Genomic DNA, 13,621 nt, shown 5'->3' with positions numbered 1-13,621 from the left:
TGCAGAGAAGAGGCCGAGGCTCGCTGTGGGGGCTGGGCCCAGGGTGCCCAGACCTCCTGGGTGAGGAACAGAGGGGCTTTTAGAAATGTTGGGGTAGTGGCCAGGCACAGCGGGTCACAGCATAATCCCAGCACTTTGGGAGGCCGAGGCGGGCAGATCACCTGAGGTCAGCAGCTCAAGACCAGCCTGGCCAACATGGTGAAACCCCATCTCCACTACATATACAAAATTAGCCGGGTGTGGTGGCGTGCACCTGTAATCCCAGCTACTCGGGAGGCTGAGGCAGGAGAATCGCTTGAACCCCGGAGGCAGAGGTTGCAGTGAGCTAAGACTGCACCACTGCACTCCAGCCTGGGAGACAGAGCAAGACTCTCTCAAAAAAAAAAAAAAAAACAAAACAAAACAAAACAAAAAAAACGCTGGGGTTGGTGCTTAGAAAGTAAAAGACTCTAGTGGCCACTTACAACTTTTCAAAAGTCAGGTGGTATCCAGTTCTTTGCCTTCCACAAAACTGATGGAGGACTTCATTTTCAACTGAGAGATCATTTCAAGTAGTTTTCAGTGATAGATATATATGCGATTTAAGGCGGATAGCATGGAAAGAGGTTAAAGAATGGTGTAACATGGCTGTGATAAGACTCTTTTTGACCTCATCTACTTCTTTATGTGAACAAAATGTTTCATTGTTCACATCTTTTTTGCTCATTTTAGAGACATGGTCCTACGTTGCCCAGGTTGGTCTCGAACTCCTGGGCTCAAGCGATCCTGTAGCTGGAAGCCACTGCACCTGCATGTTTTACAACAAAACCAGAAACATGAACAGAATTGATGCTGAACCTCATTTCACTCTAGCAAAAAATAACATATAGATACGTGAACTAAAACAAAAAATGTTCCGCCCATCTCATTGAGAGAGAATTCCACCAAAAAGTTACTTTACTACTTAATATTTATGAAAATGTATAATTAGGCCGGGCGCGGTGGTTCACGCCTGTAATCCCAGCACTTTGGGAGGCCAAGGCGGGTGAATCACCTGAGGTCAGGAGTTCGAGATCATCCTGACCAATATGGAGAAACCCTGTCTCTGCTAAAAAGACAAAAAATTTAGCCAGGCGTGGTGGCAGGCACCTGTAATTCCAGCTACTTGGGAGGCTGAGGCAGGAGAATCGCTTGAACCTGGGAGGCAGAGGTTGCTGTGAGCCGAGATCACGCCATTGCACTTCAGCCTGGGCAACAAGAGCAAAACTCTGTCTGAAAAAAATAAATAAAATGTATAATGTGTAGGCTTATTTTATTTTATTTTATTTTTTGAGACAGGGTCTCACTCTGCCACCCAGGCTGGAGTGCAGTGGTTCGATCTTGGCTCACTGCAACCTCCATCTCCCGGGTTCAAGCGATTCTCCCATCTCAGCCTCCCAAGTAGTAGCTTGGACTACAGTGCCTGCCACCACACCTGGCTAATTATTGTACTTTTAGTAGAGACAGGGTTTTGCCATGTTGGCCAGACTGGTCTCGAACTCCTGAGCTCAGGTGATCCACCCACCTCAGCCTCCCAAAGTGCTGGGATTACAGGCGTGAGCCACCATGCCTGGCCATCTTTTTGATTGTCTACTGCCAATCATGGTACTAACTAATCCTGAATATATTTTGAATATTTGGAACCTTGTGATCTCTGGAAATTTTTGTTTTCAATGTATACAGATTTTTTTGTGGAAGTAAAATATAATGGTGAATAAAGGACTTGAAAATATAAAAATATAAACTAGGACAACATTCTTTAGGAGAAGTGGAATGGAAACAAATTCAAGGAGAGAAGATCCAGGAGCTCTGTGAGGGAAAGAAGAGCTTGTTCATGTAGGTTTTTTTTTTTTTTTTTTTTTTTTTGAGACGGAGTCTCGCTCTATCGCCCAAGGCTGGAGTGCAGTGGCCGGATCTCTGCTCACTGCAAGCCCCACCTCCCGGGTTCACGCCATTCTCCTGCCTCAGCTTCCCGAAAAGCTGAGATTACAGGCCTCCTCCACCACGCCGGCTAATTTTTTGTATTTTTAGTAGAGACGGGGTTTCACTGTGTTAGCCAGGATGGTCTCGATCTCCTGACCTCGTGATCTGCCTGCCTCAGCCTCCCAAAGTGCTGGGATTACAGGCATGAGCCACTGCACCTGGCCTTGTGTAGTTTTTAAATGGATGAGTGCGGGTATCACGTCGCTGGGGTATTTAGATCCCACTGAATCCATGGGAAGGAACGATGTAACACTTTTATTTTAGGATGGCAATATTGACATGATTCTGGAAATCATACTCTTTGCAACTATTTAAACTTGGAAATGTTCAGATGTTGACTTTAGAATGTGCCAGGGTGCATATTTGCTCAGAATTAGTTCACAGGTGCACAGGCAGACAGGCTTGAAGGCAGTCCCCGAGTTACAGAAACAGAACGTGAAACAGTCCTGTGTGAGGGGTGCCTCTGACCTCCCCTGACCCAGGGAGGGTCCGCACCTCCCTGGGCTCCAGCCCAAGCCTGGGGACTTCCCCTGTGGAGGATTTGCTTATTTGGGAGCTGACGGCTCGACCCAAGTTGCCTCCCTGAATCTTCACAGCAATCCCAGGGAGGCAGGTTCTGTTGCTGGCTCCCGTGTGCAGATGGAAAAACTGAGGCTTAGTTTAAAACTTGCCGGGATTCAAACCCAGGCGGCCTCCTGAGCATGGGCTCCTGACTCGGATAGGCCGGTTCCCTCCTGATGGGCTCCAGCACCTCCTAATCAGGTGCTTACCTTTTGTGCACCTCAGTTTCTGCATCTGTGAAATGGGGTAATAATACGCATATCCCGGGCTGGCAGTCACGAGTGAATAAGGTGTTACGGGCAGGAGTGCCTAACGGTGTGCCCCGCCTCCCTCACAGCGGCCACAGGGGCCTGGGGGCTAGGGCCCCCCGAAGGGTTGATTTCCAGGTAAACATCAGCTTATCCCAGCTGCTCACATCGCCTTCCTGACTGTGTCGCTGGCTCTTAGCAGTGCTGACCCACGGGGAGAGCTCTGGCTTGGCCTCCGAGTGGGCACCTCCCTCACCCACATTCTCTCTCTGTAGCTGGACCCACAAACTGTGGAGACCAAGAACTGGCACACAGACGTGATTGAGATGAACGGGGTGAGCCGGGGATGGGAACCATCAACCGGGTGAGCCGGGAGGTGGAACATCTGTGCAGCGGGTGGGCAGCCCGGCCCTCTGGCCGCTCCTGGGGCTGCTGTGCCGCCTGGACCTCCCTGCAGCCCAGCCCCCCTCCCCTCCTGCCCACACCCTGCCCGCTGCCGTCCTGCAGGTGTTGAGGGAGCCCTGGGTGTGAGCCAGCCCTCGCTTGCAGTCTTGGGGAGGGGACCCCTGTGTTTTGGGGGCATTCCTTGGGCACTCACGCCCTGGGGAACTTGTACGTGCCTCACCCCCCAACCAGATCAAAGTGGAATTTTCCATGAAATTCACCAGCCGAGATATGAGCCTGAAGAGGACCCCGTCCAAAAAGCAGACCGGTGTCTTCGGTGTGAAGATCAGCGTGGTGACCAAGTAGGTGCTGCCTCCGGTCTCCCAGTCCTGGCGTCGGTGCCCCTGGTCCCCACCAACCTGGGCCCCCGGCCCTCCCCGCCTAGGCCCATCCTGGCACCTAATCAGTCGCTTTAGAAGCACGTGAGCCGGCACTGAAATGCTGGAAGGTGTCTTGTGAGATCCCAGATCGTCTGTTCCTCGTAATAAGCGGGAAGCTCTGTCAGCCGGGGGCCCACGTTTGGGCTCGGCACCAACGGGGACTGGCTGCCCCTCGGGAAAGGGCATGCATCCCCCAGTTCATCGCCACCCCAACCCCTTGTCTCAGGCCTGACCCACCTCCTCGTGTGGGCTGCCTTCCGGGCCTCCTACAAGCGTCTGAATCTGGGGGGCGTTCTTTCCCTAGAGTCTCGGCCTGACCGTCTCAAGTTCCCAAACCTTCTCCTGCCCACGTCATTCGCGGCCCCTCCGCAGGCAGGCCGCGGGTGGGCAGGCTAGGGTGGGGTGCGGTGGCCTCTTTCTCTGCCCTTTTCTTGCCCTCCCCGCCCCCCTGCCCTGTCTCTCCATTCCAAATGCTAGAAGCTCTCCGGGGGCGGGTGTGCTGGGTGGGGGTTGCTACGGGAGAGCTGTCATGGGGGCCGCCCTCCACCCATCCTCACGCCCCACCCCAGGCGGGAACGCTCCAAGGTGCCCTACATCGTCCGGCAGTGCGTGGAGGAGGTGGAGAAGAGGGGCATCGAGGAGGTTGGCATCTACCGGATATCAGGCGTGGCCACGGACATCCAGGCGCTCAAGGCCGTCTTCGATGCCAGTGAGTCTGGAAGGCCCAGCCGGGGTGGGTGCAGGCTGGTGGGATGGACGGGAGAGCTCGGGAGAACCAGGAGCCTTCCTGGAGAGGAGCCTTGGTCTGCTTCAGAGTCCCTGTGGCAGGTGCTTTTTCTGCGTTTTCTCACGTAATCCGCTCCCTGCGAATCTCTTGTCCGTTGCTGCAGGGAAGGAACTGCAGAAACTCAGAAGGGCCGACTTGCTTGCCCAGGATGACCCAGCTTGTGGGTTTTGGTTCTGGACTTAAACTCAGATCTAACCAGAGTCTGCGTGGCTGGCTTTCTTGCTAGTTCCTGGGTGCCTAGTGAATCGCGGGGAAAGAGCTTTGAGCCTGCACTGCTGTCCCCAGGGCCCCAAGTCCCCGCCGGGGCAGCTCTGCCTCTGCATAGTCCACCATGGTGAGGCCTGACCTTTCTGGTTTCTCCTTCCTGCTCCTGCTGGTTCATGCTGCAGCAACCACACACCCAATTGTCAAGAAACCTGCGCTGACCAGGCGGGATGAATCTGTGGGGAGCCTGGAGTGGGGGACCGGCTGGGGCCTGGGAACTTGCTGGCCTTGGCTCCTCTGTGCAGCCTAGAAACTGAGGCTTTGTGGGAACGTGCTTTTACGTGTGGAAAGCGTGCAGTGCCTTCCAGACGGGCTTAGCGATGGGGAGGTTCCCGTTGGAAGGCAGGTGCAGGCCGCACGGTATGAATGTGGCTGTGAACTCTGGGTGATGAATTTCACTCCCCAGACACCCTCTCCCGAGCAGCCACAGCAGATGGCCCCAGGCTGTCTCCCCGTTCCCCCGACCCCGACCCACAGACACCTGTGGGCATTCTCTATGTCCTGCCTTTCCGGGGCAGACCAGAACCAGAGATGGAGTGGGTGGGGGCATGGAACAGGGCCGCCGGCCCAGCTAAGGCTGCCTGACCTCGGCCCCACCCCTGCAGATAACAAGGACATCCTGCTGATGCTGAGCGACATGGACATCAATGCCATCGCCGGCACGCTCAAGCTCTACTTCCGGGAACTGCCTGAGCCCCTCCTCACGGACCGACTCTACCCAGCCTTCATGGAGGGCATCGGTGAGGCCCCGAGGGCTCCTAGGGCTCGGCTGGGCCGGACTGAGCCAGGACTCCCTGCCCGGAGAAGTAATCAGCAGGAGAAATAGCTGTGGCTTCCTCTGCTGGCTGACCTTTCCAGTGCACTGGGGCCTGTGGCTGAGGGGCCCGAGGGTGAGGTGTGGCCTGCTAGGACCTGGTGCAGACACCGGGCCCTTTCTGGCCTGCCTCTTGCCCCTGATGTCCCCATGGGCAGCCCCCTCTGCTTCCTATTTGGACATTGGCCTCTTGCTCGAAAGCTCGAGCATCCAGGGCAGACTGCCCTGAGGCGAGTGGCCAGAGGCTGGCATTCCAGAGCCGAGGAGGAGGCTGGTTCAAGCCAGAGGGTACTTGAGACTGGTTGTGCTGAGCCTTCCAGCGAGACCACACACCGTCCTGTCACCTCTGCTGAGGGCCCCGGCCAGCAGGCCTTCTGCCTCCACCCACCTGGGCCAAACCCAGCCCCAAGGGCATCCCTTCAGCCTTTTCTTCTCCTGGGGCAGACCAGAGCTTCAGCCCCCAGCAGAAGGTTGCTCACACCCACACGCCAGCAGCAGAGAGGGCTGAGAAACAGAATCCACCACTGGCAGGATATGTGCCTACTGGCTTCATCTTTAGCCACACAGACCAGGGGGTGTCCTATTAGGAGACCCGGGATGCCCCAGCGCCCAGGCCCATGCAGTCGGCTGCAGGAAGGGGGTCTGCTCCCACCAGCCGGCCTCCTGGCTGAGTCACCAGTCATGGTGAGGCCTCCTGAAGGAAGCAGCTGCTAATAGCCCACCCAGACACGAGGCCCTCCCCTGTGGGATCTGCTTCCCAAACGCCTGGAAGCCTGGGGTCTCCTGCAGGGGCCCACAGCCTCATGACCACAGGGGCTCTGGTGGGAAGCCCCTGGAGCTGAACGCCACACTGGCCCTTCTCTCCCGCAGCCCTGTCAGACCCTGCTGCCAAGGAAAACTGCATGATGCACTTGCTCCGTTCCCTGCCCGACCCCAACCTCATCACCTTCCTCTTCCTGCTGGAACACTTGAAAAGGTAACAGGGAGGGGCCCCGGCCCCACCTCCTCAGTCCCTCCGCGTGGGCGCTGCCTCTGTTGGGCTGTCTGTGGGGGGTGAGAGTTTGCTCTCCAAGTTCTTGCACTCACGTTTTTCTGTGTTGAGAAATATTTGGGTCCCGTAACGAGTAGTAACCTCAAATATTGACCACAGAATGCTCAGGACTGCAGGCAGGTTTTATAATCAGTGGGTCCTTGACCTACCAGTGGTTCACTGAGTCCATTCAGCCTTCTGTAAGTGAATGGAGAACAGATAGTATTAGGACTGTAGGCAGGTTTTATAATCAGTGAGTCCTGACCTACTGGTGGTTCATTTAACCGGTGTAGCCTTTTCTGAATGAAGTGGGGAACGGACAGCAGTAGGATACACTGCAAGCCTTGAGTGCAGGTGCTGCTGTTCAGTTACCTGGAGGCGTGTGGACTGTTACAACGGGCTGTATTGTGGGCCACAGTCAAAACAGGTGAAACGCACTGGTCTTGGCCCACACCTCACTTGACATAGGGAAACTGAGTCCCCACACCAGGCGGAGACTTGCTTGGGTTAGTAGCAGATCTGTCCTTAGAGCCCTCAACTTCCAGATCCTAAATTCAGACCTTTCTTGCCCTCCCACCACCCTTTCTAGACAGGTCCAACCAAGAGTGGCTAAAGTTGGTTGTACCCATAGCAAAGTTTAGAACTGAAAGTGGCCCTGAAGAGGTCCTCAGGCTTGTGTGGGGAGGTGGTCCCTGGGCATCCCTTTAACCCACCTGCACGCCAGGACCAGGGAGCCCCTCAGACTGCTCTGCAGAACAGTTCCTCCCTGAGCTCAGCCCCAACTCAGGGCCAGGCCCCCTGCTGCAGCTCAGCCGGGCCAGGCTCGGGAGAGCCAGCGGAGACCTGGATGCGCCCGGGGCTGGTGTCTTGTTTTTCCCATCATGAAACATTTTTCCTCTGGTTTGGCCAGGACTAGAGCCCTGACCAATTCCGAAAGCGTTTGGCAAGCCTTGTGGGGAGGAGTGAGAAGGGAAAATTCATTCGACTTCCACCCTGGGAACTGGGCACAGTCTGTTCCCACATCTGGGCCCCTGGCTGGGCCGTGTGCGCGTGTGTGGTGAGGGGCTGGCCCCGCTGCACAGCTGCCTGTTGGCATCACAGTGTTTGTTTGCCTGTTTCCAAAGCAGGCGCGGCCACAGCTCCTGCCTGGAGGGTGGGAATGATGGTATGGAGAGGGGTGAGAGGCGCTGCTTAGGCTGGGTGGGTCTCAGCCCAGAAACATTTTCTGAGACTGAAGGAGAACCAGAGCCCTTCTGATGTGTTTGCTGACCCTGGGCCTGCCTGGACACCAGCCCTGATGGCAGCTCCTGCTGTTACCCCAGGGAAGCATCGCAGAGCATCTGGCCTGTTGAGCAAGAGAAGCAGGGGGGGATCCGGAGGGAGGACAGCCCTGAGTCCCACGATGCAGACGGAGAGGCACAGGGGGCAGCCCTGGGTCCCACAAGGCAGACCCTTCCTTCCGGAGAGGCACGGGGCAGCCCTGGGTCCCACGAGATGGACCGGAAAGGCATGGGGGCAGTCCCTGGCTCATCTGGAAGTAGGGTTGCTCCTGGCCCAGCACAGCTGGCAGAGCCCCAGGTCTAGCTAAGGACTCCTGCTGGGCTCCAGGCCCTGCCTACCTTTCTCCCCTGCCTCACCCAGGTTGACTCTTCCTTTGGACCACTTAGCACAGGAGTAAGTGACAGAGCGGTTAAGAGCATAGGTCCTGGAGGCAGCCACCTGCGTTCAGATCCCAGCTCTACCACTTGCTAGCTGTGTGACCTTGGGCAAGTCACTTACCCCCTCCTTACTTGGGTTTCTTCATCTAAACAATGGGGATAATGATAATCGTACTCACCTCAAAGGACTGCCTCGAGTGTGAGCTGGTACAGGGGAAGTTTTTAGAGCAGCACTTGCTCTCAGGCCAGGGAGCTGGGGTTGGCCTCTGTGGCTCCCTGGCTCTGGCAGTTCACCGTCAGTTCGGGAGGGCCCAGCAGCTGGAGATGTCAGCACAGAACCCGGCACCTGGCTGGGCCCTGCTCTCCTGGATGAGTCCCCTTCCCCCGGGGGAGGTCCCCACTCCTAGGAGAGGGAGATGGTGACCCCCGTCCAGGAGTCGTTCAGGAGCTCCTACAGCGAGGGCCGAGTGTCCCGGCGTCCGAGTGGCCGCGGAGAAAGGGCTTCTTTCTTCCCCGAAATCTCCTTTTTAGGGTTGCCGAGAAGGAGCCCATCAACAAAATGTCACTTCACAACCTGGCTACCGTGTTTGGACCCACGTTACTGAGACCCTCAGAAGTGGAGAGCAAAGCACACGTCACCTCGGCTGCCGACATCTGGTCTCACGACGTCATGGCACAGGTACCCTGGCCCCCCAGCACCGCCCAGGCCCGTGGCTGGCAGAGGGTGACTCTGGTCTCACGACGTCATGGCACAGGTACCCCGGCCCCCCAGCACCGCCCAGGCCCGTGGCTGGCAGAGGGTGACTCTGGTCCCATGACGTCATGGCATAGGTACCCCGGCCCCCCAGCACCGCCCAGGCCCATGGCTGGCAGAGGGTGAGACAAGCCCCCTCAGGAGGAGAGAGAACAGCTCAGTCTCCACGCCTCTTCCCTCATGGGAAGCTCGGTTGATGGGCTGTGGGGTGTCACCAGGGAGGCAGGACTGCAGACACTTCTGCCCCTCCCAGGCCAAAACAAATGCGTGAACCTAGACCAGGGCCCAGAGAATGTCTGTCCCAGATGCCGGCTGCATTCTCAGGAGGGCCTCGGTCTCAGAAAGCAAGCCCGGGGGTGGGGGAGATGCTGGGTCCTTGTCCTCACACATGGAAGCTCTGAGGTTGCTTCCAAGGGCAGGAGGCCTCCCTGGGATTCCTGCAAGACCCAGAGCGGGGGTCAGACTGTGGCCGCCTCAGGACAGAGCGGAAGCCTATGGCCAGGTTGGGGAAGCGGCCCCGGGTCCCCGCAACCCTCTGTCCTGTAGCGCCTTCCACGGCTGCAGAAAGGCAAACACCTGGACTGCCCAGGAAGGGGGGGTGGCCGGAGCCAGTCTAGGGAGTGGGAGGGGCAACACAGGCTGGAGCCAGCAAGGACCACGTCTTCGCGCACGGCCGAGGCCAGGGAGCCCAGCCTCTGCCTTCCTGTCTCCCCACAGGTCCAGGTCCTCCTCTACTACCTGCAGCACCCCCCCATTTCCTTCGCAGAACTCAAGCGGAACACGCTGTACTTCTCCACCGACGTGTAGCCCGAGGCAGGGTGGCTGCGGGGAGGGGTGGAGCCAGCCCCTCCAGCCCGGGGCCCAGCCCAGACTTGAAAGACTGCAATAGAAAACTCCCAAACCCAGCGCTCCAGACTCGAGGGAAGCCAGCTTCCAAGAACTGGAATGCGTCGTCTTTTGTGCCACCTTGTACAAAGCCGGCTGCCCAGCCCCAGCCTCACCACCGCCTCCCACCTCCTGCCCTCCGTACCTCTAGTTGTGTCTGATGCTCCGTGCTGTTCGGGAATTGTTTCATGTACACTTGTCATGCGGAAAAGGTAGTGACCGGCCCGGCGTGGGCACACAGACAGCCTGCTTTGTTCCTTCATTTCCTCCAGTACTTTCTTTCCTCCTGAGTCCAGCCCAAGGCCTTTTATTTTGCGCTGTGTAACTGCTGCCAGCTTCTCTCTTGGCCCTGCTCCCAGATGGCGGTCTCCTGGCAGCCTCCCCTGTCTTCCTCCACCCGCTCTTCCTTCCTGGCCTGCCTGCATGCATGTGCACCCTCGGTCTTCGCTCCATCACCTTGAAAGCTCTGAAGAGGCCCCGGGTGGCGGGGACAGCGGTGGCCTGTTGGGTGCTGCCGTTTGCCGCTGCCGGCCTCTCCTCGACCTCCGCTTTTGGGAGCACACCTGCTTTGCCTTGCTGCCTGTGCAAATGCTGGACAAGGACATACACTCACACTCGTCCCCAGCTTAGCACAGAGCTGGAGCACCCATTTCTGGAATTTTCCGTTTGGGAATCTCCACTTCTGGGGTTTACCTGTTCAGCCTCCTGCCTATCAGTGAGGCATCTCTGACTGTTTCTTCTACTGCTTTTCAGTTCCCTTCCCTGCTGTTCTATTTCCTTTGAGTGTAAAGACTCACAAGTGACCTGCTATTGAGATAGCCAGAGGGTCAGGAGAGAGTGGGGGAGGAGGCAGTCAGCCTGCTGAGAAAACACCAAGGGCTCAAGTGGGGAGGAATGCACAAGCAGCGCTGGGTGTCCCGGGTCTCAGGTGGGGACGGGCTGAACGGGGGAGGAATGCACACGCAGCGTGTCCCGGGTCGCGGGCGGGACAGCTCTTAGGAGCAAGTTGTGGGGGCTTTTCGAGTGGGGCCAGGCTTCCTGGAGGGTGACTGATGTGGCTGAAGCAGGTGTCCAGGCAGGCAGGTTGCAGCCAGGAGGTCCCTGGCACCGCAGGACCTCGTGGTACTCTTGCCTTAGATTTTACACACTCTCCACAGCCAAGCACTGCCACGGGTCCTTCAGGACCTGGGAAGGAAAGGCACAGGCCCGCGGTGGCCAGCCATTGTGCTGCCACCCCAGCTTCTGGACGCAGCCTTTTGGGTAAACGCTGGGAACTCCAGAAGTTGTGGGGAGTCAGACAGCTGCCTCTCGGGGCTGGGTTCTGCTGGGGCCTCCTTGTTGGTGCTGTAGGCACCCACCAGGGAGTAGGGACCCGAAGCTTCCATTCCCAACTTGGAGACTTCCTAGGAAGGAGTGAGGTGTGTTCCCACGGCAGTTTCCCATACGAGCTGTGGCTGCCAGCCTCGGGCCTTCAGCCTAGGAGAGCACACTTGGCTCCAGGGGCTTGAGTTACAGCCACAGTTAAGCTGCTGGCTCTTCTGTGTGGCAGAGCGTCGTTTCTGGGCCCTCAGGACTGGGGAGCTCAGTTCCCATTCTTGTGCTCAGGGCTGAGTCTGAAAGAAGGGTGTGCTGGCCCTAACACTGTAGCACTTGCTCAGTGAGGGGCACAGCCCTTTTGGATCCCATTTACTCCTGTTGCCTTGGGCAGAACAGTAAATATTCTGTGCACGGAGGAGACATGCCCAAGAGGAAGAAGTCCTGATCATCAGCTGCCTGTAAGGAGCCCGTGCTCCGTGGAACAGGCAGCGAACTTGAGTCTAAAGACCCAGCGCCTGGCCCTTCCTGAGGTCCCTGCCTGGCATCCGAGTGTCGGTGTGTGGCACAGAAGGCTCCTGCTTGCTTCCAAAGCGATGGACAGGAAGGGGCAGAGTGAGTCACGGCCCGGAGTGGGCACCTTTGCATCTCAGCCTCAGGGAGCCCCATGGCCCCAAGCTTGCTGAGGCAATATGAGAACAGGCTACGGGAAGGCTGCAAAGGCTGAGAAACGCAAAGGCTCATATTTATAAATCCCACCCCCAGAGCGGGGAGGGTCAGGTGCCCGACCTGTACTAAACTGCACCAAGCAAACACCCAGCGGGGTCTCCTGTGAGCCGGGACCGTGCAGCCCGGGACCTCCAGTCACTGCACCTCGCAGGAGTCAGGAGCCAGGGACCGTGCAGCCCGGGACCTCCAGTCACTGCACCTCGCAGGAGTCAGGAGCCGGGACCGTGCAGCCCGGGACCTCCAGTCACTGCACCTCGCAGGAGTCAGGAGCCGGGACCGTGCAGCCCGGGACCTCCAGTCACTGCATCTGGCAGGAGTCACGCTAAGGGTTCTCCTGTGAGCAGGGACTGTGCAGCCTGGAAGCTCCAGTCACTGTGCCCAGCAGGAGTCAGGCTAAGGAACCCCGGTCTGCCTGTCCTTGCTGGGCAATGGCTGATGGCTGCCAGTTTCTGCTGATACACAGGTAGGATGGGACCTGTCATGAATATCTGACTTTAATAAGTTGGTAAGGATATATTTTTTTGTCTATGTTCTGTTTCAACTTATGTAGATTATTATAAATTGATGTAAACCACGTGAGAGGAAAATGTTAATAAAAAAGGCAAAGCCCCAACATTTGCACAAAACTCAGCCCTGGTGTGTGGATGTTTGTGTTCGCAGTGGTCCAGGGAAGCCACCAATCTAAATATTTAACTCTTCCAGCTGCATCCAGATGCGAGTTTCCAGGAATCTGTTTACCTAATTCACTCCCCTTGAGCCTCCCTGTGGCCCATGGGGGCTGGGGCAGAGCTGCGGGGAGGTGGGCTTGAGCCCTCTCCTTGCTCTTCAGAAAGGCCTCCGGATCGGCCAGCATCCAGGCTGCTTCTGGCTCACCTTTGCCATGTGCTGCTACAGTACAAATGTCCCACCCGGGACCTGGCCATTGGTGTGCCTTGAAAGTGGCATGACGTTGTCCACTGGAGAGGAAGCATCTTCTTTGATGTAAACGCTTCTCTACACTTTCCTTCCAAGTGGCACATCTTTGAGGCAGCCTTTTGGTCTGATCTGCTTGTCAGAGAAGCTGGGTCTCCGAGGGCCTACCCTCCCTTTGGGTGAACCAGTGGCATGAATATCGGCTCCCACCAGCCGAAGCAACTGGACACTGAGTTTATTCTGAAGATCAGGAACAGATGTCTCTGAAAATTGCTGTTTGGTTTATGAGCTCATACTGGCTCCCCAGCCATCTAAAACAGGAAACGATTCATCTCTCGAGCGAATAGGCGGTGTGGACAGTGCTCGGCTTACGGAACCGATGGCTACTGACAGCCCTGGAGCTCATCTTTCCAGGCAGCATTTCTTGCATTTGCTCCCATGTGCTAGACTGAAAGATGGAAGATCCCAGGCCTCCTAGGACTTTGACAGGTACCAGGTAGAAGTGTCTGCCCTTGCTTCAGAGTGCCTGCAGGTGTCCTGTATTCAGGGACAGTAGAGGAAACAGTTTGTTCTGAGCTCTAGGGAATGCTCCAACTGGCCTCGTAGTGATGAAGCCTCCTAGCTGGGAGACTGGGAGGGGCATCATATAGAATTCACCGTAAAAGGACATGAGCCTTGAGCAGGAGCTCATATTCCAAGGAAATGGCAAACATGACCCAAGGAAGGTGTTACCAGCTGGGTTTGACATCACTCATGTGTACACACACACACTCGGGCCACCAGGCCATGTAAGCTGAGTCTGAACTCTGGTTAAGAGTGTGTGGGCTAGAAGACGGGGCA

The 13,621-nt window shown here is 56.9% G+C and overlaps 1 protein-coding gene across 6 annotated transcripts in view; it reads left to right on the top strand.

Annotated features, from left to right (window-relative positions):
- The window catches only part of LOC105471552 (ABR activator of RhoGEF and GTPase), a 231,096-nt gene extending 218,597 nt beyond the window's left edge, over positions 1-12,499 (top strand). For all 6 annotated transcript variants that reach the window (XM_011724082.3, XM_011724102.3, XM_011724084.3 and 3 more), the window contains 7 exons: positions 3,086-3,145; positions 3,447-3,556; positions 4,204-4,343; positions 5,291-5,425; positions 6,370-6,475; positions 8,719-8,866; positions 9,659-12,499. In XM_011724082.3, coding sequence (XP_011722384.3) covers positions 3,086-3,145; positions 3,447-3,556; positions 4,204-4,343; positions 5,291-5,425; positions 6,370-6,475; positions 8,719-8,866; positions 9,659-9,748 — 789 coding nt within the window. In that variant the 3' untranslated portion in view covers positions 9,749-12,499. The remainder of the gene's footprint in view (positions 1-3,085; positions 3,146-3,446; positions 3,557-4,203; positions 4,344-5,290; positions 5,426-6,369; positions 6,476-8,718; positions 8,867-9,658) is intronic.
- Positions 12,500-13,621: the final 1,122 nt, after the last annotated feature.

Source organism: Macaca nemestrina, chromosome 17, assembly GCF_043159975.1.
Source record: "Macaca nemestrina isolate mMacNem1 chromosome 17, mMacNem.hap1, whole genome shotgun sequence".
Taxonomy (NCBI): Eukaryota; Metazoa; Chordata; class Mammalia; order Primates; family Cercopithecidae; genus Macaca; species Macaca nemestrina.
The sequence above is the reverse complement of the archived record's forward strand: the minus strand, read 5'-3'. Positions and strand labels throughout refer to the sequence as shown.